Source organism: Hypanus sabinus, chromosome 11 (genome assembly GCF_030144855.1).
Source record: "Hypanus sabinus isolate sHypSab1 chromosome 11, sHypSab1.hap1, whole genome shotgun sequence".
Classification (NCBI taxonomy): domain Eukaryota; kingdom Metazoa; phylum Chordata; class Chondrichthyes; order Myliobatiformes; family Dasyatidae; genus Hypanus; species Hypanus sabinus.
In genome coordinates, this window is record NC_082716.1 from 54,729,193 (window position 1) to 54,754,319 (window position 25,127).

Sequence of the window (25,127 nt, forward strand, 5' to 3'; positions counted from 1 at the left end):
ATAGTTTTTTATTATTATGTACTAAAATGTTCTGCTGCCACAAACCATCATATTTCACACCATATGCCAGAGCTATTAAACCTGATTCTGGGTCTGACATGCTCTGGTGTTCAGATTTCTGGAAACAATCCCCCACGCGTCAATATATTCTTGTTGTCCCTGAAATAGACATATTATCATGGAAAGGCAAGGAAAGAGAAGTCATCTTAACACTATGGATATCTATCACTTTTTTCATAACAAATTGTTTTCAAATTCTTGGTAAGAAGGTCAATAATGCCTTCTCCCATGTGGAGCTAACGATCAGCTGACAAACAAGTCCTCTATTATAATACCCATAATGCATCATACCCATCCAAGTCAACAAGCTTCCTCAAATCGTCTAGGCTTTCATTTTTATTTGGCATGTTGTATGGATATTGTTAAATACTGCCCAGAAGTCTGTATGTCTAATAGAGGTCTTCAATGGTTATAAACACCGGACGTATTTCAGCCTGTACAATATGAACAGGCATTCAGGAGACCAGTGGGATGGATTTACTGGTTATTGCAGAGTTACTCTCTTGTGGCAACATCATTTCACCTTGCAGGGCAATATGAATGGTTGAGTTAAGCACCTGAGGTTTAACTATATAGTGATTTTGGTTGGTCTATGCTTTATTTAAATATACTGCAGGGCAGCTGCATGTCCGACTTGTAAATTGATTGGGTTACAAAGACTTCCGAGGAATGGAACGCCTGTTGTAACCTGGGGAGGACCCATAGTTAACTCAAAAATTTCAGCAGGGAAAGTAAGGAATAATGTACCCATTGCAAATTCATTTGGCTTTTACTGATCACCTTATTTTTTGTTCAAAGCTCAGAACCTCTGTCAGATAATTTATCCTTTTTTGTTCATTTTCCCTAATCACGCCTTTATTTTTGCTATGATTGTTACACATGCAACAATGCAGCAAAAGAGAAAACTAACATCTCCCCTTGAATATTTTGCCCTTTAAGAGCAATTCTTACAATGAAAAGGCAAGAACTTCATTGCAGTGAGAATATACAGATTACAATGTGTGGTAAGCCAGTGCAGGCAACACAAAAAATTCTTGTGCCAAACTCATTATTACAACTTCAATGTCTGACAAACAGAATCCCATCTTAGTGTACACTCACGGTGCCTAGTCAGATGATATAGCACCAGGATGCTGGCTGGTTTAACCTTAAACCTTGCCTACATCTCTTTATGGAGAAGTACTCCTTGCTAAGAAACAGGGCAGAAGTAATTTTATATGCTTTAAAGACTGATGTAAGCCACAGAAGACCACAAATATAAAAACGCCACGGATTTCAAACTCTGGGTGTCTAGATTAGTGAGAGGAAAGATGGGGAGGACTGGACAGTATTCAGGGGCTCATCTTCAAGTCCTAATGAATATAGCACAGTTGTCACTGAGTTCATTAAAACCTGTGTGTATGAGTGTGTGCCTCCGAGAACATCCCGAATCAAAAGCCGTGGATGAACTAGGTGATTCATAGTCTGTTGATTCATAGATCGGTAGCATTGAAGTTAGGTGATCCAGGACTACACAAGGGGGTGAGGTAGGATTTACAGAGGGCTATATCAAGAACAAAAGAACAATTCCGATTGAGATCAGAGGTGGGATTGGATGCTCATCAACCCTGGCAGGGTTTGCAGGCCATTTCTTCCTACAAAGTAAAGCCTAACATCATGAATGACAACAATGCTTCACTCCCAGACAAGCTCAGCGCCTTTTATACTCACTTTGAAAGGGAAAATAAACCACTGCTAAGGGGATACCTGCAGCATCCAGTGATCTCTGTCTCAGACGGCAATGACAGAACGTCTTTCAAGAGGTGAATCCCTGCAGGGCGACAGGCCCCATCGGTGTACTTGGTAGGTCCCTAAAATCCTGCACCAATCAATTGGCGGGTGTGTTCAGAGACATTTTCAGTCTCTCATTGCTACAGTCAGAAGTTCCCACCTGCTTCAAAAGGGGAACAATCTTACCAATGCCCAAAAAAAATTAGGGTGGGCTGTCATCCAGTAGCACTCACATCTACGGTGATGAAGTGCTTTGAGAGGCTGCTTATCAACTTCTGCCTAAGTATGGACTTGGACTCACTTCAATTTGACTTTTGCCACAATAGGTCCACAGCTGGTACGATCTCATTGGCTCTTCACGCAGCCTTAGATCACCTAGACCAGGGGTCGGCAATGTTTACCACTGAAAGAGCCAATATGGACCCATTTCCCACAGAAAAGAAAACACTGGGAGCCACAAAACCCGTTTAACATTTAAAATGAAATAACACTGCATACAACAGTTTTTTTGCCTTTATGCTATGTATAAACAAACTATAATGTGTTGCATTTATGAAATTGATGAACTCCTGCAGAGAAAACGAAATTACATTTCTGCATGCAACAAAAACATTTTGAACTCTGAAAAAAAGACGTTGGGTTGAAGGTTACTCCGTAGGTAGCCTAACTTGGATCGAAGAATTAAAAGAAAGCGCGCACTGGCGGGTGTCAGGCATTGGCAGTGGTGATGTATATTAATAGCAATAAAAAACACGTTGTTGCGGTGTAGCGCTACACGCAGCGCTAAAATAAAGACACTGCAGTCAAAGGTAACTTTATTCGAACTAAACAGCCTTGATTTAAAGCCTCCCTCAACCTGTCCCCATGGGCGCGGATGCTCCAAAAGACACGTACTCACAAACCCCTGTAGGCTATCTCCCTTAGCCGGAACGGTGGCTAACTGTGAGCCGGTTTGGATGTGCCAGGAAATGGGTCGCCACAACGTTTTTAGATTGTACAAGATCACCATAATCTTCAAATTTCGAATTACATTTCAAAAACTAACAAACTACGGGGAGCCGCAGCACAGAGATCAAAGAGTCGCATGCGGCTCCGGAGCCGCGGGTTGCCGACCCTTGACCTAGACAACACTAATACTTATGTCAGACTGCTGTTAATTGACTATAGCTCAGCATTTAATACAATCATTCCTATAGCTCTGATAAAAATGTTCCAAAACCTGAGCTTCTGTACCTCCCTCTGCAACTGGGTCTTCAATGTCATTACCAGAAGACTACAGTCTGTGCGGATCAGAAATAACATCTCCATCTCACTGATAATCAACACTGCACACCTCAAGGATCTGTGCTTAGCCCATTGCTCTACTCTCTCTATACCCATGACTGTGTAGCTAGGCTCAAGTCAAATGCCGTTTATAAATTTACTGACAACAGAACTATTGTTGGCAGAATTTTAGACGTTGACGAGAAGGTGTACGGGAGCGAGATAGATCAGCGGGTTGAATGCTGTTGCAGCAACAATCTTGCACTCATTATCAATAAGACCAAAAATCTGATTGTGGACTTCAGAAAGGATAAGCTGAGAAAGCAGCACCAATCCTCACCTAGGGATCAGAAGCAGAAACGCTGATCAATTTCAAGTTCCTGGGTGTCAACGTCTCTGAGGATCTATCCTGGGCCCAGCGTATCGATGCAGCTATAAAAAAGGCATGGCAGAAGCTATACTTCATTAGGAGTCTAAGGAGATTTGTTATGTCTCCAAAGACTTGCAAATTCCTACGTGGACAGCATTCTAACTGACTGCATCACCATCTGATGTGGGGGAAGCCACTGCACAGGATCGAAATGAGCTACAGAAAATTGTGAACTGAGTCAACTCATCATTGGCACTAGCCTTCTAAGCATCTAGGACATTTCCAAGGAGCAACGCCTCAAAAAGGCGGCAACCATCATTATGGACCCACATCACCCAGGATATTCCTTCTTCTCACTGCTACCATCAGGAGGGAGGTATAGGAGCCTGAGGTACACACTCAGTGATTCAGGAACAGCTTTTTCCCCTCTGCCATCTGATTTCTGAATGGATATTGAACCCATAAACACTACCTCACTACTTTCTTTTCTCTTTTTGCACTACTTATTTAACTTCTTAAAAATATATTTCCTTTCTGAAATTTAGTCTTTATTATGTATTGTAATGTACTGCGGCTGCATAACAACAGATTTCACAACATATGCCAGTGATATTAAACCTGAATCTGATTCTGACTTCTGTAAGGAATTCAGCAATTTGCATACAAAAAAAGGTTTAACATAAATGGGAGCCCATACAATTTGAGGAAACCTTTTGACTTGCATATAAGTTTGGAGGCCTGAAATAGGTATATTCCAATATTCAGGTCTCTGCTCTTCATCCACTTAATATCAATAGCAGGAGATATCAGGACAAGCACCTTTCTACAGACCACTTTGCTAAGGATATGAAAAGAAAATGTTATGGTGACAATGGGAGGGAGCTGTAATTAATCACATGGTCTGAAGCCATTGTAACAGCACTGAAGTGACGGTGGCTGTGGCCATGACCATTGGCTCCTGGATGGGCTTTACCCAGCTCTACTCAAGGTGTATACTGTAAACATTGATAGTAAATGTACTTCAGACTCTTAATTTCACTTATTTCAGCATTGATCTGGTCACTGAACACAACCTATGCACTCACTTTCAAAGTCTCTACAAGTCACGTTCTCAGTCTTGTTTGTTTGTTTATTTGTTTTGTATTTACACAGTTTGTCTTCTTTTGCACAGTGTCAATCTGTGGTTGTATGTAGATTTTCATTAATTCTACTGTATTTCTTTGAGCTACTGTGAATGCCTGCAAGAAAGTGAATCTCAGGGTATATGGTGGCATATATTTACTGTGATAATAAATTTACTTTGACCTGTGAGCTTAAAATATGTGTCAGGAATGAAACCCCATGAATATGAATATTGATGTGGTACAGTATTGGCTATCAATAGAATTGGAATTATTATTACTGACATATGACAATATGATGGTCAGATCAGCAAATAGATTGTGACCTAGAAGTTCATTGGCTTGGGGAAGGCACGCTCAAAGTTGGTACTCAGCCTCTGATGTGGAAATGATGTCACTTGGACATGCACAATTTACAACCAGTAATGTATAGCATATTGGTGTGTTACCCTGCACCTTACACAAGGAGCTTGGAGTGGTTCAGCTCTAAACTTGACATGGCCTCCTGAAGGAATCTAGAGCGCAATCTTTCCAGAATGCAAACAGTAAGCAGATCCACTTCAACTCTTGCAGATGACAATTGTGCTGCAGCTCCTTGCTGACTCTGACCTTCCTGGTGATGTTGATAAGCTTCCACTGGTATTACACACTGATGGGCATTTTCTCAGTTTTCCTGGACACATAAGCAGAAGCCAGTGTTTCAGTACTGCAAATAAAGTCCCATTTGTAAACTCTGCATTCAGACTGTTGCCATGAGTCAGACAATAGAGACACAAGAGACTGCAGATGCCGTAATCTAGAGCAACCTGCCGAGGAACTCCTTGACATATTGAGTTTGCTTTTTTTTCTCCCCATGAGTCAGACCATGCCACTTTAAGGCACTCTGAAGGTGTTGTTTTCTCTAATTGGTGAGTGAGTTCCCAAGGTAGCAGTAATGGTTAATGGAATATGAATCAATTCCTCCCACAGGCTAACAGCATTCAAAATATCACTGCTGTCACTTTTACCATAGTATTCCTGACCAAATGCTGTCTTAAACAGCAGCATTCTCATAACCTCTGAAGCTCCAAAACTGACCACCAATGAAACTGCAATACATGTACACAGCTAATCCTCCTTCAAAAGTTTTCAACAATCCTGCTAGAATCCCTTTAAATATTATGTGCTCACGGGTAGCTTCTCCATGTAAGGTCATGTTAAGAGCATGAAGGCTCCTTGACGTGCATACTCACACATATAAAAACATAAAGGATTAAATACAAAGTATATTAAGATGTAACAAGAGATAATACTAAAATGGACTGTACTTAAAGGTGCATTACCTTTCATAAAAGAGATTTACTATGCCTTGTAAAAGTATTCAGCCACCAACCCTTTGTTCACATAAATGAGTATTACAACCAGGGATTTTGATCAACTTAACTGAGAATTTTTATTTGTGAATTACATGTTGCTTCCCCCCCCCCCTACAGTAGAGCCTAAAAATAGTGACAATTGTAAAACATGAAAAACTAAAAATTCAAAAGCTGAAATGTCTGAAGTTCAAAAGTATTCATCCCAATTTGCTCAGTGCTTAGTTAAATCACCTCCTGCAGCTATTACAGCCAGCAGTCTTTTTGGTTACATCTCCATTAACTTTTCAGAATGTGCTGGATCAAGATTTGCCCATTCTTTCTTGTAAAATTGCTCAAGCTGCGCCAGTTAATAGAGGAGCAGTGATAGACAGCAATTTTCAGGTCTTGCCAGAGATGTTCATTTGGGTTGAGGTCAGGATTCTGACTGGGCCACTCAAGGACATCAGTTTTCTTCACTTGAAGTCACTCCATGGTTGCTCTTGCATTAGGGTCATTGTTTTGCTGAAAGATAAACTTTCTCCCCATTTTAAGCTTCCTCGCTGGGGCTAGCAAATTTTTATCCAGGATGATTTGGCAGATAAATGTGTGGCTGAGAAGCTGGTGCAGGGGGCAGGACTTCAGGTTCTTGGATCATTGGGATCTCTTCTGGGGAAGGTATGTTCAAAAGTGAGGGGTTGCACCTGAACCCGAGGGGGACCAATATTCTCGTGGGCAGGTTTGTTAGAGCTGCTGAGAAGGGTTTAACCTAACTTTGCAGGGGGGTGGGAACCAGAGTGAAGGGACTCAGGAAAGGACAGATGGTAAAAAAAATAAAGACAGCATGCAGTCAGATCATCAGGAAGGGCAGGCGGTTGGTGGGACTTAGTTGCAGCCAACAGGCTGATGATCAAATCATTAGGGATACAGAATCAGAAAGGATAGCAAATATGGTACTCAAGGTATTGTATCTAAATGCATGTAGAATAAGAAATCAGGTGGATGATCCTGTTGCAATATTACAGATTGCCAGGTATGGTGTTGTGGCCATCACTGAATCGTGGCTGAAGGATAGTTGTAGTTGGGAGCTGAATGACCAAGGCTACACATTAAATCGGAGGGATAGGAAGGTAGGCAGAGGGGGTGGTGTGGCTCTACTGGTAAAGAATGGCATCAAATCAGTAGAAAGATGTGACATATCGGAAGATGTTGAATCCCTGTGGGTTGAGTTAAGAAGCTGCAAGGTAAAAGGACACTGATGGCAGTTATATACAGGCCTCCCAACACTGGCTGGGAGCTGGACCACGGGTTACAACAGGAAATAGGAAAGGTGAGTCAAAAGGGCAATGTTATGGTTGTCATGGGAGATTTTAACATGCAGGTCTATTCGTTAAATCAAGTTGGTAATGGTTCTCAAGAGACTGAGTTTGTTGAATGCCGAAGAGATAGCTTTTAGAGCAGTTTGTCATTGAGCCTACTAGGGGATCAGCTATATTGGATTGGTTGTTACATAATGAACCAGAGGTGATTAGGGAGCTTAAGGTAAAAGAATCCTTTGGAACCAGTGATCACAGTATGATTGAGTTCAACTTGAAATTTGACAGGGAGAAAGTAAAGTCTGATGTAGCAGTATTTCAGTGGAGTAATGGAAATTACAGTGGCATGAGAGAGAAGCCGGCTAAAGTAAATTGGAAGGAGCTGCTGGCAGGGATGTCAGCAGAGCAGCAATGGCATGAGTTTCTGGGAAAAATGAGGAAAGTGCAGGACATGTGTATTCTAAAGATGAAGAAATACTCAAATGGTAAAATAGTACAACCATGGCTGACAAGGGAAGCCAAAGCTATTGTAAAAACAAAAGAAAGGGCATGCAACAAAGCAAAGATTAGTGGCAAGATTGAGGATTGGGGAGTTTTTAAAAACCTACAGAGAGAAACTAAAAATATCATTGGAAGGGAAAAGATGAAATATGAAAGCAAGCTAGCAAATAATATCAAACTGGATAGTAAAAGTTGTTTTCAAGTGTGTTAAAAATAAAAGATAAATGAGAGTGGATATAGGACTGCTAGAAAATGAGGCAGGAGAAATAATAACAGGGGACAAGGAGATAGCTGATGAACTGAATGAGTATTTTGCATCAGTCTTCACTGTGGAAGACACAGTAAGTATGCTTGATGTTGCAATGTGTGAAGGAAAAGAAGTGGGTGCAGTTACTGTTACAAGCAAGAAGGTGCTCAAAAAGCTGAACGATCTAAAGGTATATAAGTCACACGGACCAGAGGAACTGCACCCTAGGGTTCTAAAAGAGTTATTGTCAGAGATTGTGGTGGCATTAGAAATTATCTTGCAAAAATCATTGGACACTGGCATGGTGCCAGAGCACTGGAAAATTGCAAATGTCACTCCAATCTTTAAGAAAAAAAGGAAGCAGAAAGGAAATTATAGATCAGTTAGCCTGACCTCAGTGGTGGGGAAGATGTTAGAGTCAATTGTTAAGGATGAGGTGTTGGAGTACTTGGTGACACAGGACAAGATAGTACAAAGTCAGCATGGTTTCCTTCAGGGAAAATCCTGCCTGATGAACCTGTTGGAATTCTTTGAGGAGATTACAAATAGGATAGATAAAGGGGATGTAGTAGATGTTGTATATTTGGACTTTCAGAAGTCATTTGACAAGATGCCACACATGAGGCTGCTTACCAAGTTAAGAGCCCATGGTATTACAGGAAAGTTACTAACATGGTTAGAGCATTGGCAAATTGGTAGGAGGCAACAAAATGGGGATGAAAGAATGCTTTTCTGGTTGACTGCTAGTGACTAGTGGTATTCCACAGAGGTCGGTGTTGGGACTACTTCTTTTTATGCTGTATATCAATGATTTAGATGATGGATTAGATGGCTTTGTTGCCAAGTTTGCAGATGATACAAAGATTGGTGGAGGGGCAAGTAGTGTTGAGAAAACAGGTAGAATGAAGGAGGACTTGGACAGATTAGGAGAATGGGCAAGAAAGTGGCAAATGAAATATGTTGGTCATGCACTTTCGTAGTTGAAATAAAAGTGCGGACTATTTTCTAAATGGGGAGAAAATCCAGGAATCAGGGTTGCAGAGTGACTTGGGAGTCCTTGTGCAGAACACCCTGAAGGTTAATTTGCAAGCTGAGTCGGTGGTGAGGAAGGCAAATACATTTATTTCAAGAGGTATAGAATACAAGAGCAAGGATGTGATGCTGAGGTTTATAAGGCACTGGTGAGGCCTCACCATGAGTATTGTGAACAGTTTTGGGCTCCTCATCTTAGAAAAGTTGTGCTGGTATTGGAGAGGTTCACAAGGATGATTCCATTAAGGAATGGGTAATCATATAAGGTAAGTTTGATAGCTCTGGGTCTGTACTCATTGAAATTCAGAAGGATGAGGGGGGATCTCATTGAAACCTGTCGAATGTTTAAAGGTCTAGACAGAGTATACATGGAAAGGATGTTTCCCATGGTGGGAGGTTCTAAAACATGGGGACGCATCTTCAGGATAAAGGGGCGCACTTCCAAACAGAAATTTCTTTAGCCAAAGGATGGTGAATTTGTGGAATTTGTTGCCACATGCTCCTGTGGAGGCCAGGTCACTGGGGGGTATTTAAGGCAGAGACAGATAGGTTTTTAATTGGACACAGGTTACTGGGAGAAGGCCATGAATTGGGTTGAGGAGGAGACTGAATAAAAGGATCAGCCATGATTGAATGGCAGAGCAAACCCGAAGGGCCAAATGAACTAATTCTGCTCCTATGATTTATGGTCTTATGATCTCTCTGTATTTTAGCAGCATTCAACCCCATCAATTTTGTTCAGATTTCCAGCCTCTGCTGTAGGAAGGCATCCACATAGCAAGATGCTACCTCCACCAAACTTTACAGTAGAGATGGTGTTACCTGGTTGATGTGCAGTATTAGATTTATGTCACATGTATCACTAAAAAAACATATCCTTGCCTGTAAAGACTTTGCAACACTTAGAAGATGCTGCAAAGATATGGAAGATGATGTTGTGGTTGGATGAGACTAAAGCAAATTTTTTTGGCCTCAACATTTAGTGGTATGTGTGGTGTAAATCTAATACTGTGCATCAGCCAGGTAACACTACCACTGGGGAGAAGATCTGTTTTTCAGCAGGACAACGACCCAATACACACAGCAAGAGCAACTATGGAGTGGCTTCAAATGGAAAAAAAAAACTGATGTCCTTGAGTGACGCAGTCAGAGTATCGACCTTAACCTGATCAAACATCTCTGGCAAGATCTCAAGTTTGCTGCTCACAGTCACTGCCCAACCTGGCACAGTTAGAGCAATTTTGCAAGGAGGAATGGGTAAATCTTGCTCTATTACATTGTGCAAAGCTAACAGGAACTTATCCAGAAAGACTAGTGGCTGTAATAGCCATGCGAGCTGGCTTAACTAAGCACACAGCAAAGAGACTTGTAACTGCTGACATCTCAGTTTCTAAAATTTCAGTTTTTCATGCTTTACGATTTTCTCTGCTTTTTGGGATCTATTGTGAAAAAAAGGCTCGTGATTCACAAATAAAAATAAAAATTCTCAGTTAGATTGATCAAAATCCCTGGTTGTAGTACTCATTTATGAGAACAAAGGGTTGGGGGCTGAACATTTTTACAAGGCACTGTAACGAATGTCAAAATTTTTAAGATTTTATAAATGTCAGCTTGAGCATGTTGATTTGTATATAAAAAGAACGCTGTCTTATTTTAGCAAAGTATAAAGCTATCCCAGGTGAAGTCTAAATCTGTATTGCCATCCACAATCTAAAAACGTGTCTTAACCTAAACTCAGAATAACAAACCTGATTGCATTACTGTGGTATTTTCCATATCACAAACAAGTTCTCTTAGTGGGTTATTAGTGCAACTGTAAATAGATACTATATCTGGAGCAGACTTATGCTAGAAGAATGTGCCAACTGGAAACTAGGAATTTCATATTGCCCACACTAATTTCAAGTAGTGTCATTTTATCAAGCAGACATATTAAAACTTAATCTCAAAACCAGATTTGAACCCTAATAAAACTTCAGATAATGATAAATATCAGCTCTGTTTCGCCATTAAGCTCATTTCCCAGTTGTACATCCACTTATACAGTGTAGGGAGCTAAATGCATCACCAAGTGAAGGAGTGACCCATTCATCCCTCAGCTTCATCCATGACTGTGATGAACTATTCAGACGGGGAAATGATCTAGCAATTGGCAGCAAAATGATTGTGAAAGTAGCAGTGGCACTTAGCTAACTTCAGATGCTTTGGATCAATGATCTGTCAGTAGATGAGAGGTTACCGATGAAGCAAACTTCATCACAGATCCTATTTGATCTGCTATGCATTTCCACCAGTTATCTGTTTATTTCAGTTTTTTTTACCATCCGCATATTTTCTTCTGTGCCATTGGTAAATGTGTAGGAATCATTTGAGAGGTTGAGATGTCCCTCTCCAGCCTTCTGAACAGTACAAAAATTCTAATGACAGTTACATTTAGGAATTAAACTCTGAGAAATAGATGCACTGATACAATGCAAGATTGCTGCATTGCTGAAGAATTATATAAGAGAATTGGGTAGGTGGGTGGGGGGGTTGTGGTGTGGAATTGCGTTGTATTTTTAAAAGATCAATTAAGTGGGGAGAAAAACAGATTTCTTTCACCTGTTTCAGATTCAATACACACACTGCTGACCTCCAAATGAACCAGTGAAAATAAAACCACTTGAAAATAAAAGTCAAAAATCACTGTCTTAACCTGGTGATTATTCATGGCAGTTACTGTTGATATTTTGAAAAGAATCTGGCAGCTAGATCAGAGATAATTATTTTAATAGTTATTACTGTCTAGAAATGTGTTGATGTAAAGGAGCTATTTGTTGTTGAATTTAATTATTCTGAGATAAAAAACATAAGAGTCATAAAAATGGAGTAAAATTAATTCCATGTAATGTAGCCAAGATACCAATAACAGTAGCTGTTAGATATAAAGCAGCATTTTTCAGGTTTGCCCATCAATCAACAAAAAGATCCACATAGTTAACTACTTTGATTTTGAAGAGAATGGGGTGACTACAATGGAAAAACCTTGTCTCCACTGATATACGGTAATGATAGACCTTCACTTCAACACTGCAGGAAGCAACAAATGACACTTTGCTCATAGAAGAATTAGGTTTTATTAACACAAAATGCTCCAGAGCAGCATCTTTTTTAAAGCTTCCAGAAAGAATTCTCCATCATTCATGGCAGAGCACTACTTAACTTACAGCAAAACAAACCTCAAGTAAACGGAATCAATCTGGGATCGCAGTCACTGCACTACACAATGATATAAACAGGTCCTTCTCTTTTTTTAGTGCCCAGAAATGCCAGGAGAAATCCTGCAAATGAGGAAGTGGTTCCATGCTTACCAGGAACTGTAGGGAAAAGGTAACAGATAACACGGATGGGGTGCAGTACCTATCTGCAGCACTTGTGCCTTTCTCTCAAAAACATTTACTGCAGAAACAAAGGCAACAGTTCTAAAAAAGTAACCCTTGCTTGCATTTCTGTCCTCAGGCCATCTCCAGTATAAGCTGTACCAAGTATTGCACTGTTGTCAACGTCAAAGCTGTGCTCCTTTGCAGAAACCTAACCTTAGGACCCTTCCAAACTGTTTGCTGTTATGTGGCGTGGCACTCTGCTGCTTACTCTTCATTGCAGAAGTTCAAACTGAATGGTGAGGAGCCTCTCAACTTCTGTTAATATAGCCTCAGCATTCAGAGCTGGCTGCGATATTTGCCTGCTTTACCTGATTCCACGAAATTCAGAAAAGGCATTTATGTCAGGAGTGCCCTTCTCTATAAGGATGTCTCTTACATGCATTGTTCTTCAGCAGTTAGTGCAGTTCACTTAGCCCATGTCCTCACTCTAAGCTAAAGGCTTCCCTTCCATCAGTAAAGCATGCACGCCCTTTCAACACGCTCCACAGTACCTGGAAAAAATTCTGTTTGTATTATGATTTGTCCCTCGAAAGATTGCTTCCAGAGGTCAGAATTATTTGCTAGTACCATGAATAGTTAGACTACAGACATCTAATGATCTTGAAACTGAGTAAAGTAACAGTAAGGAAATCTACAGGGCTAATGAATTTGACCATCTTTGGAGAGCTTTTCAGAACAATGTTAAGGAGATTACTAATACTGACCTAACATGTGAAAATTGCTGCAGATGAATTTCTAGGCCAATAAGTTAATAGGCAGATGGACATGGAAACTTGTACAAAGTACTTGAGGAGACACCATAATGTGTGCTAATTAAGGAATATCATGATCTGCTTGAAGGGACATTTGAGAGGGAGGGGGGTATCAACTGATATTGAAAGACAGGGATTTAACACACTATTAAGACTTGCAACATGTGCAAAATGCACATATGCAGAAGTTAGTAAGGTAAATCAGTTTTAATTGATGATTTTAACCCACATATACATTAGGAAAAGGAGAATAGCTTTTGGCTGAAAAATTAATCTTTGGTAGAGGATAGCTTTATGCAATATTAAGTCCAAGAACTAGCATTGAAACAGGCTACAGGGAACATAAGAATTCAGCTGTTGGCACTTATCGGCCAGATTGTGCTGGCTTTTGCCAAGTAGAATTGTTGGCATTCGGCCACTTAAGTTGCCGTATGTCCTGGACTTCCAGCACTGTGCAGCAAAATCTGAAAAGGCTGCACTTAATGATTGATTCAAAGGCTTCAACAGAGCATTGGTCAAGAACAGGGATTGAGAATCAACTCTAAAGTATTGAGAAAACTGCTATAAGAAAAACAAAAGTGAAACCTTCAGGGGGAGCAGGTTCATTTATTTGCTAACCACATCAGGAATAATTTGCAGTCATGACTATGGGAAGATATTGAGTAGACATCAGTTGAAGTAGATTGGAGAGGTTAGAAAGGGAACAATGGAATTTTACCAAAATATTGTCAGGGCTGCAGAAGTTTTACATTAAACAAAATAATTGCCTAAATATTTCCTTTATTAGAGAATTCTATAACTAGGTTTATGGGCTATAGGTTTACAAAAAGGTATATAGATAAATAGGCAGGAATAGAAGAATACTGAGAAGAAATGCTTTCATCTAAAGAGCAGAATAGTTACAGTCTGGAGCTAACTGCATGAATTAGTGGTGGTGATAGAAATTCTCAATTCATTAAAAGTAAATGTATGGGCATATTCCATCATCTACAAGTCTGTACTGCCTGACCTGGGAAATGGAATTCATCTGAAATAGATACAACCAGCATGAAAGTGACCTCCTTTTGTGATAAAAATTGCTGTAATTTGATGCTAATTGGATCAAAGCACCACATGCTCAATGTAATATTTGAGTGGATTTTAAGCAATTTTATACATATCTACCATTTAGTTAAGTTCTGCATTTTGCATTTCATTTATGGATTCTTCACAGTATTAATTATTGGAAAATAAGCTGCAGGTTGTGCAAGTTGCACAATTAATGAGATGCCCGACTAGAAATGGTTATTTGGTAATCACTGTCATCCCAGGCTGTCATATCCTTTCTCATTTTAGCTAATATTATTATAGGAATTTTTTGCTAACATATGGATGGAGTCCAGTTTCATGAAAAATAAATATTACAGATGTTGGCACTTGTTGAATGGAGGAACTAGGCACGGAGGGGGTGGGGTGGATAATAAGAACAGAAGATAGTGAAACACTTGGTAGGTGAGGCAGAATCTGCAGAATGGGAAATAGAGTTAACAGTTCAGGCTGAAGACTCTCTAAGAAGGAAAGAAGTATTGTGTTAAAAAAATAAATGCTGAATGTATAAGCTTCCCAGTAGCAACAACCCAAATGAAGAGTTTAGGAAAATGGGAAAAGATTCAAAATATGATCTCATAGAAGTGTGAAAATATCCTTTGGGAAAAGTTCTGGTAAAGGTCAGTAAAGAAATTTGGAAGTGAAATGCTGGGGTACCGCATACAGTTATGGTCACCACACTGTAAGAAGAATATGATTCTACCAGAGAGGATGAGAGAAGATTTATCTGATGTTGCCTGGGACGGGGCACTTTAGTTATGAGGAGAGACTGAGAAGGGACTTACTGGGACTTAATAGTAGTATACAAAATTATGAAAGACATAGACAGGAAAAACAATTGGAAACCTTTCAATGTGTCAAAATTAACTAAAACCCAAGGGCAAATATTTAAGATAAGAACTAGAAAGTTTAGAGGTGATTTAAGGAAGAATGTTTTCATCCAGGAGGTCAGGTTCTAGATGGTTCTGCCTGAGTGGGTGATGTAGCCAGGTACTCTCACAACATTCAAGAACTATCTAGACAAGTACTTGAATCACTCAATGAATGAAGTACTGGTAAATGGGAATAGTATAGATAGGTACTAGATAGCTGGCATGGGCTTGATGGGCTGAAGGGCCTGTTTGTGCTGTTTAACTCTATGATTATGACAGTTAAGATGAGTGACCTGATGGCAAAAATAGAAATTACATGGATATAATCTTAACCATTAGAGAAATACATTTGCAAGGTGACCAAAGCTACAAAACCATATTCAAGGATACTGAATATTTTACGAGGCTAGGCAAAAAGGAAAACAAGAGGTGGGATAGCTCTGATAATAAAGGATGTGATTTTTACAGAAATGAAAAAATAATCTTTGTTCAGAGAGTCATGGTATAAAATCAGTCTGGGTGGAGGTAAGAAAGAGCACGGGAAAACATTGCTAGTGTGTGTAGTCAGCAGGCCCTCTAAGAGTTAAATTATGAGCTAACAATCACTGAAATTTAGGAGAATGGCAGGTAATTTTATTATAATATGCAAGATTCAAAGGGGCCTAACAAAACAGCTGGGTTTCTGTCATGGATAATCCAGACTGGGGATTATAGTTTCAAAACAAAGATGAAGTAAATTCTTTCCTCTGAAGATCATGAATCTTTGGAATCCACCATCTTAGAGAACTGTTGAGACTCAGCAATTGTACATATTCAGTGCTGAGATAGACATATGTTTTGGGGTTTTGTGGGGAACAAACAGAAAAGTTAAACTGAGGTCAAAGACCAGCCATAACATTTTTGAATACAGAGATAGATTAAGTGACCCCTGTCCCATTTTGCTCTTGTGTTTGGGACTAGTTAGGCCCTCTAAATTGTATCTTAAAGCTTTCCACAGAGGAATTGGATGATCTCCTAACTACCATCTCAGCTGAGGTCAATACAATGTTCATTTAACCTCCATTTCCATACAGTCCAAAATATTGCAGAATGGTAATCATGATTGGAACAATATGTAATATCTGCATTGGTAGCTAAAGACACAGGTAATAAACGAATCGATATCATCCTATTGGTCAAGGCCTGGGATTGAATTATGATCTTCCTGATAGATCAAGTTCACCCCCTCAGCAATCAAAGAATTAAACAAATGACTTCAAGTGATTTTTTTGAATGAAATAGATGAAAATGCAACATTTATACTATCAAAACATTTTGTAAAGAACAAAACACACTCACCCTATCTAACCGTTTTGCTTCTATATGCCTAAGCAGTTGTTGTCTCCAGTCTAGAGGTATTTTAGCGGTGCTCTCATCTCCTTTCAACTGTGAGGACCTGATTCTTACATCATTGCTCGCTGAAGGCTTTTCGCTGTAGTTAGCAATGTTATAATCAGAAGGTAACTTCTCTAACAGAGCAGCCATGGTAGGCCTTGCTGAAACTGGTCTGGTTTGGGAAAATCCATAGCTTTCCGTACTGTAGCTCCTCGCAGACAAAGGCCTCCTTTGAGTCAAAGGCTTATCTTGGAAATTCCTACCCTGATTTTTCAAGTCTTGGAACGTTGAATAATCTTCATCATACCTTTCATTTCTTTTGTGATATTGCGACTCAACTAATGATGCACTGTTTTGATGTTCTAAAACCCCTCGATAGTGAGTCCTGACATATCTGTCACTTTGGGGGGTCTCTGAGGCTTCATTAGCTCTTCGATGCAATGCCATTTCTGTAGAGGTTGCCATAGAGTCACCCCTCCTTAAGAATCCAACCCGGTCCTCTTGTGCTGAAAACCGAGGATTCATAGGTTCATCATTTACTGTAGCCTGTGAGAATGAATACATGTGTTCCATGGGTTCATAGCCTCTGAAGGTGCATGGGTTAATGGCATCTTTTGAAGTATTCTTGTTCTGCTGCACACCATAGTCGACATTATGCGTAAAAGAGGTGGTTACTCGTCTCTCAGGTTTAACACTTAGTACACCTTGGGGATTGAAACTTTGGTCAAAATGGTACACTCTTTTTGTAATCGGAATTTTCTGAGAGATCTTTATGCTTCCATATGCATCTGATAAATCTTCATCCAACATTGGAGCAGAAAGACTGCGTGACATTCCTTGTTCTTGGGGTGGCATCTGCTCTGTTATATCAATGCTACAAGGATTTTCTGAGCTGGAACCATAACCGTCCAGTGGTATATTATAAACCTTGAAGGCCCCAATGTCAATTTCATCAATGCTTTGGGATTTCTTAAACTGACTGGCTTTAACTGATCTCATCATTGGTGCAAGTCTCTCTGTACTCTTACTGACAATAATAGCACTCTTGGCAGACTCAGGTCTGCAGGTGTGTGTGAATTTGTCCATATGACCTCTACTTAAACTAGATTCTCTAGAATTGAGGAAACTCCATGGAGAACCTGATGAAAATGTACCGGAAAAATCTGGAATTCCACGCGTTGACTCTCCCAAATCTTTTCTGTCAGGAATAGGACTGCTGAAAGGAGTAGACTCCAATTTTGATGGAAATGCTGTTCTGTCCTCAAATGGACTGGGTGTTCTGGTCCAGTTTTGCCAAGGATTCCTTGGAGGCACTTCAGTTTCAGGTGTACTTCTGACACTATGTACTGTATGTTCTAATTCCAGTGGAACACCTATAATTCTGTCCTGTCTCATTAAAGGCCTACGCCCCTGGGCAGATGTGCTCCTTGATTTTGTGCTTAATAAAGGGTTGGCACTAGGATTTTCTAAGATGGAAGTGCTTTCTTCTGAGACAAAACCTGTATTATCATAGTGTGAGTTGTCATTCCACTTATCAGAAAAAGTGTCATTTACTGGGTGTCTCTCGGCACGTTGCTGTAGACTTGCCGTCGATGCTGTTTCCCTCTGGCTGAGTAAAGGCTTTGCTTCAATATTTTGTTGAAATGTTTGTGTTAACCTGCTGAGTCAGAAGAATATCAATATTTGAATGCATAATCAGAGAATTACTGATATTTGGAAGCTTACTCATCCACTATAATAATGAACAGCATTATGCGTATACATTTCTAACAGTAGAACACTGAATAACCGTTTGATTTTTATGCCTTTCTTTAATGCATTGATCTTGTCTGCTCACTACTTACTGAGCTAATGTTGTTCACCAGAAGAAATGGGATCTCCCGGTGGCCACCCATTTCAATTCTACTTCCCGTTTCCATTCCAATATGTCAGTCCATGGCCTCCTCTACTGCGGTGATGTGGCCACACCTTGCATTCTGTCTGGGTAGCCTCCAACCTGATGGCATGAACATTGATTTCTCCAGCTGCCTCCCCCCCCCCCCCCCACCCCGTCTCCTTCCCCATTCACCATTCCTGTTTCCCTCCCTCACTTCATTTCTTTCCCTGCCTATCACCTCCCTCTCATGCTCCTTCCCTTTCCCTTCTTCAATGGTCTTCTACCCTCTCCTATCATATTGACCCTTCTCCAGCTCTTTATCTCTTTTGCCAGTGAACTTCCCATGGCTTTACTTTACCCCCTTCTCCTCTCCCAGTTTTACCTACCACCTTGTACTTCTTCCTCCCCTCACCCCACCTTATTATTCTGACTTCTCATCTCTTTTACCAGTCTCGGCCTGAAACGTTGATTGTATTCATTTCCATAGATGTTGCCTGTCCTGCTGAGTTCCTCCAGCATTTTGTACGTTGCTTGTGACTGAAACCTTGATTGCAAGTTGTCTTACGTTCCCAAATGTTCAATGTTACAATGCTGACCAATGTTTATGGAAGACTGCAAGCAACCATGCTGCACAATAGTACGAAATACTATGAGCCTGTGTATTTGCACAGATGCCAAGTGAAAGTCCAGCACTTTCCCTCAACATGTTAGGCATAAATCAATGGAGCTAATTGCTATTTAAAATTATCTGAGCAAAAATCAAAGTTGAACTTTTACAATGTGGGGCCAATGAATGGAACTATGCAAGACGCACGTCATGAAGCACCTTCACAAAGAATGGACAGATATTTGAATCCATTAATTGTGTTAACTCAAAGATTAAAGGGCCAGAGCCAGCCCTTTGTATTGCAGAGGATTCATCATCTGCCTCTGAAATAGAAATTCTTTAAGAAAGTTTTATATCTTTTAACTTGTAATGGTCATAAAAGATATTTTGTAATTTGTCAAAATTCAAATTAAAAAATAATGCACCAATTTGCCCAACTTTCAAGTGAATCCTGTGCTTCTTAATCTGGAATGTGGACTTCCCATAATGATAGTTGAGAATATACTTCAGCTCCCATACTTCAACCCACCACTGAACTATCTGAGTTACAAGGCTGCTCAGTTAATAGAATATGTGCTTAGGGATATCATTTTGCCTTGCTGTTTTAGTATTTCGTCATCCATTATGAAAAGCATCAAGCTTTTAGTATTTGCTCAATGGTCTAGTTATACCTCCTATGTATTTCAGCATCTTATAACCTATCAATTAAAAATAATTTTCTTTTATCCTGTCTATATTTGCAATTTATGATGGAACAAATAAATATACCAAGTCCACAACTCAGAGTAAATGGTCAATATATAGAGATATATTAATGTCTTTAATAGAAATTATAAATAATGCAGGCTCATCACTGACCACTTTGGGATTTGTTCAGTTTTGGATTGTTAATCCAAAAAATGAACCATTTAATCTTTTCTCTCTATTTTCTGTCTGTTGGCCATGCTAAGATACTACACCAACTTTCAATACACCGATTTCAGGATGTAATCTTCTATTTAGAACCTTCAGGAAATCTAAATTTACTGTTTCTCTCTGTTAGCCTCAAAGGCTGCTTGATACTCAGCAAGGAGGTGACGAGCCGAAGGGGGCTCTTTCCGTGCTGTCTGAGTTATTGTGCTTTCCACATACTTATCCAAACGTCTCTTAATTGTTGCAGTTGTACCCACCTCAACCATTTCCTCCAGCACCTCATTCCAGGTATTCACTATCCTCTGTCTACCAAAGTTACCTCAATGATTTCTTTTAAATATCTCCCCTTTAATCTTATATCAGCATCCTCTAGTTTTAGACTCCCCAAACCATGGGAAAAAACTATGACTGTGCAGCTTATCCATATCCCTCTTGATTTTATAAACTACTGTGAGATCACTCCTCATCCTCCTTCTCTGCAAGGCATAAAGATCACATGTAACCAAACTCTCTCTACAACTCTGGTCCTCTAATCCAGGCATCATCCTTATAAATCACTTCTGCACCTTCTCCACTTTGTCAAAGACTTTTCTGTTAAAGGGTGACCAAAACTGTACACAATATTCCAAGTGCAACTTCATCGATGACTTATACAACTACAATGTAATGTCCCTACTCCTAAGCTCAGTATCCTGATAGTTGAAGGCTAGTATGCTATCATTACCCAGTCTTCTTGTGCAGCCACTTTCAGCAACTTAACATTGGTAAATTTGCCAAAAATGATATCCCTTTCAATTAAACCATGTTGACTCTTTTTGATTGTTTCAAGGTTTTCCAAACATCTTATTACATTCATAATAATCGATTCTAACATTTTCACAAAGGCGGGTATTAGCTAACTGGACTACAGTTTCCTGTTTCCTCTCTCTCTCTCTCTCTCCTTTCTTGAATAGCATTTGTAGCTTTACAATCATCTGGGACTTCTCCAGAATCCTAGTAAATTCACAAATGAATATTCTATCAGTACAGCCTTTACTTTAAGACCCAAGGATACAGGCCACCAGGTCTCTGGGGCTTGTCGACCTTTAGCAATACTAGTTTGCTTAATACTTTTCCAGCAAAAGACTATTGTAAATGCTTCCCTCCTTATAGCTTCTTGATTACTTATTTGTGTGCGTTTAGTGTTTCCAACTATTACAAAAGATTTTAAATCTCTAGCGTTTCTCTAACTTCTATTATTAATTTCCCAGTTTCATTCTCATCCTCCAATGGACCACTGTTTACTTTATGTTCTCTCCCCATCTTCTCTATTTATTAGGTACAGGAGGTGCCCACTGAGTGTATGTTCATGGTCTTCTGCTGCAGTGGACCATCCATTTCAAGGGTCAACATGTTGTGAGTTCAGAGATGCTCTTCTGCACACTACTATTCGAGCTACTGTCACCTTCCTATCAATTTGAACCAGTCTAGCCATTTACCTCTGACTCCTCTCCTTTATAAAGAGTTTTCACCAATGGAACTGTCATTCACTGGATGCTTTTTGTTTTTTGCACCATCCTCTGTAAACTAGAGAGTGTTGTGCATGAAAATCCCAGGAGATCAGCAGTTTCTGAGATATCCAACCACCCCATCTGGCATCAACAATCATTCTGCTGTCTAAATAATTTAGATCACATTTCTTCCCCATTCGTACACTTGGTCTGAACAACAACTGAACCTCTTGACTATGTTTGCACACTTTTATGCAGAGTTGCTGCCACATAATTAACTGATTAGATATTTACATTAATAGATGTACAGTTGTACCTAATAAAGTGGCCACAGAGGGTATCAGTTTGCCTAGTTGCTTTCTAAGAATTTCCATTCAATCACTTATCTTTGCAAATTTATATGCCCTTTCTTTCAGTTTCCTACAATCCTTAATACCCTTAAAAAGCATTCTTCTAGGGTCTTTCTTTCTCTGCCATATTTTTTTGCTGAGATTTACAAAATAACTTTTTTTAAACATATCCTCCACTGCTCACCTACCATTTTACACTTTAACACATTTTCCTAGTTTAGCCGACTCTACCTTCATTCTGTTATCATTGTTTTACTTTAGCTTGGGACAACGGTTTCAAATGGTTTGAAACTATATCGTACTATGATCACTCTTTTTCTGGGGTGTCTTTGCTGCAAGATCATTAATTAATCCTGTCTTATTACACAGTACCAATGCCCCATTCCTCTTTCTATCCAAGAGTAGAACCCCTGGACATTCATTTTCCCTTTTCACAGGTTCCTGCAGCCAGTTAATTAGATTTTTGACCCTGGCACCAAGGAAGCACCACACCATCCATATAATAGCAATGCTTATCTATCTCTCTAGCAACTAGCAGGTGGTAATGACAAAAGGCTGGAAGACTGCAAATGTTACATCTTTGTCAAATATGGGTACCAATCTGTCATCTTACCTATCAGAGATGGGTCTTAATAATTGTTCCTTTGTCTTCTATGTAACATAATACTAACTTATTTTCTCTTTTTTTTCAGTTTTAATGAAGAGTTTCCTTGAAACTTTATTCTGCCTCTCTATCTACTGATGCTACCGGGTCTAAATATTTTGAATATTTTCTGTTTTTTATTTTGGAGAGACTGAATAGAACATTGAGCAACACACAAAATGCTGGAGGAACAGAACAGGTCAGGTAATGAGCCTGGCCAGTTGATTGACCTTTCAGTGGGTGAGCAGTTAAGGAACAGTGACCACAGCTCCTTAACTTTCAGGATAGCTAAAGCTAAGAATAGGTATGGTTCTTAAAGGAGAGCTTTAAGTTGGGGTAGGGCAAATTATGAGGGCATTAGGCAGGACCTAAGAATTAATTGGGAACACCTTTTCTCTGGCAAGTCCACATCAGACATGTGAAGGGTGTTTAAAGATCAATTGCACAGAGTCCAGGAAAGGTATGTTCCTGTTAGAAGAAAGGACAGGGATGGAAAGATAAGACAACCTTGGTCGTCCAGAGAGGTGATGAATTTAGTCAAGAAGAATAAAGAAAAGTATGTAAAGCTTTGGAAGTTAGGATCAAATGAAGTACATGACTAGTATAAAGAAGCCAGAAAAGAACTAAAGAAGGGAATTAAGAAAGCCAGATGGGCCATGAAAGGTCATTGGCAAGTAGGATTAATGTGAATTCCAAGGTACTCTATACGTACACCGGGAGGATAACTAGTGAGAGGGTAGTACTACTGAGGGATGAGGGGGAAACATTTGCTTGGTTGTGGAAAATGTGAATGAGGTACTTAATAAGTATTTTACTTCAGTATTTATCAAAGAAAAGGATATGGAAGATCAAGAGATCAGTGCAGAGAGTATAAATATTTCAGACCGTTTAGAGATCGCTCTAAGGATGAGGAATTGTTGGGCCTCCTAATGAGTATTAAGGTGGATAAGTCCCCAGGGCCTGATTGGATTCACCCCAGGTTATTGACAGAGACAAGAGATGAAATTTCTCGGGCTTCTCTAGGCACAGGTGAGGTCCTCAAGGACTGACAAGTGGCTAATTTTGTACCTCTATTTAAGAAGGGAACAAAGGAAAATCCTGGGAACTCTAGTTGTAGAGAAATTGCTGGAGAAAATTCTTCGGGGTAGGATCTATGAGCGTTTGGAAACCCATGGCCTACTTAGGGAGAGTCAGAATGGCTTTGTGCAGTGCAGGTCATATCTTACCAATGACTGAGTTTTTTGACAAATGACGAGACAGATTTATGAGGGTAGGGCAGTGGATGTTGTCCACATGGATTTTAGTAAGGTGTTTGACAAAGTCCCTCATAGGAGCCTAATCCAGATAAAATGAATGGGGTTTGCAGCAAATTGGCTGTTTGGATTTAGAATTGGTCTGTCCATTGAAGGCAGAGGATGGTGGTTGAAGGGACTTATTCTAGCTGAAGGTCTGCAATTAGTGGTGTTCTGCAGGGATCTGTGCTGGGAACTTTGCTGTTGTGATGTATATAAGTGACCTGGATGAAAATGTAGATGGGTGGGCTAGTAAAGTTGTAGCCCTGCATTCATAGGGTTATGGATAGTGCAGAAGACTGGCAAAGAATACAGCACAATATGGATCAGTTGCAGATATAGGCAGAGAAATGGCAGATGGAGTTTAACCCAGATAAATGTGAGGGGTTGCACCTTAGTAGGGCAAAAGCAAGGAGACAGTACACTGTTAGGGGCAAGATCCTTAGTGTTGCTGAGCAGAGATCTTGGGATCCAAGTTCATAGCTCCTTGAAAGTGGCTACACAAGTGGACAAGGTGATTAAAAAGGCTCATGGAATGCTTGCTTTTATTAGTTGAGGCATCAAGTTCAAAAGTAACGAGGTTATGTTGCAACTTTATAAAACTAGTTAGGCCACATCTGGAGTATTGCATACAGTTCTTGTCACCCCACTAAAGGACAATGAGGCTTTGGAGAGGGTGCCGAAGAGGTCTGCCAGGATACTGTCTGGTTTAGAAGGCACTTGCTATCATGAGAGGCTGATAAACTTTGGTGGTTTCACTGGAGTGGCGGAGGCTGAGGGGAGATCCGACAGAGATCTATAAGATTAAGAAAAGCAAAGATAGAGTGGACAGGAAGTATGCTTCCCAGGGTTGAAAGGACTAATACCAGAGGGCATGCATTGAAGGTTAGAGGGGGTAGGTTCAAAGGGGATGTCAGAAGTAAGTTTTTTACTCAGAGAGTGGTTGATACCTGGAATACACTGCCTGGTGTGGTGGCAGAGGCAAATACATTAGAGGCAAAAGACATTTAGATAGGCACATGTATGTGAGGAAGATGGAGGGATATGGACATTGTGAAGGTAGGAGGGATTAGTGTTTACAGCTTTTGATTTGCCTTTTAGCTGGTTTGGCAGTACACTGTGGGCCAAAGGGATTGCTTCTGTGCTGTACTGTTCTATCCATCTATGGAAATGAATAAACAGTACACGTTTTGGGACGAGACCCTTCTCAGGACTTGAAAGGAAGGAGGAAGTGGAAGGAGGACAAGCCAGTAGGTGATAGGTGAAGCCAGATGGGTGGGAAAGATAAAGGAATGAGAAGACGACAGGAGAGGACAGTGGACCATGGGAGAAAGGGAAAAAGGAAGGGCAACAGGGGAGGTGAGAGGCAAATAAGGAGAAAAGGTAAGAGGACAGGGGAGAATAGAATAAGAGGAAAGGGGGAGGGAAAACATTACTAAA

At 40.1% G+C, this 25,127-nt stretch overlaps 1 protein-coding gene across 3 annotated transcripts in view; it reads right to left on the reverse strand.

The window, feature by feature from the left end:
• Window positions 1–25,127, reverse strand: part of lrrc7 (leucine rich repeat containing 7) — a 247,808-nt gene that overhangs the window by 52,048 nt on the left and 170,633 nt on the right. For all 3 annotated transcript variants that reach the window (XM_059983603.1, XM_059983601.1, XM_059983602.1), the window contains exon 18: window positions 16,482–18,174. In XM_059983603.1, coding sequence (XP_059839586.1) covers window positions 16,482–18,174 — 1,693 coding nt within the window. The remainder of the gene's footprint in view (window positions 1–16,481; window positions 18,175–25,127) is intronic.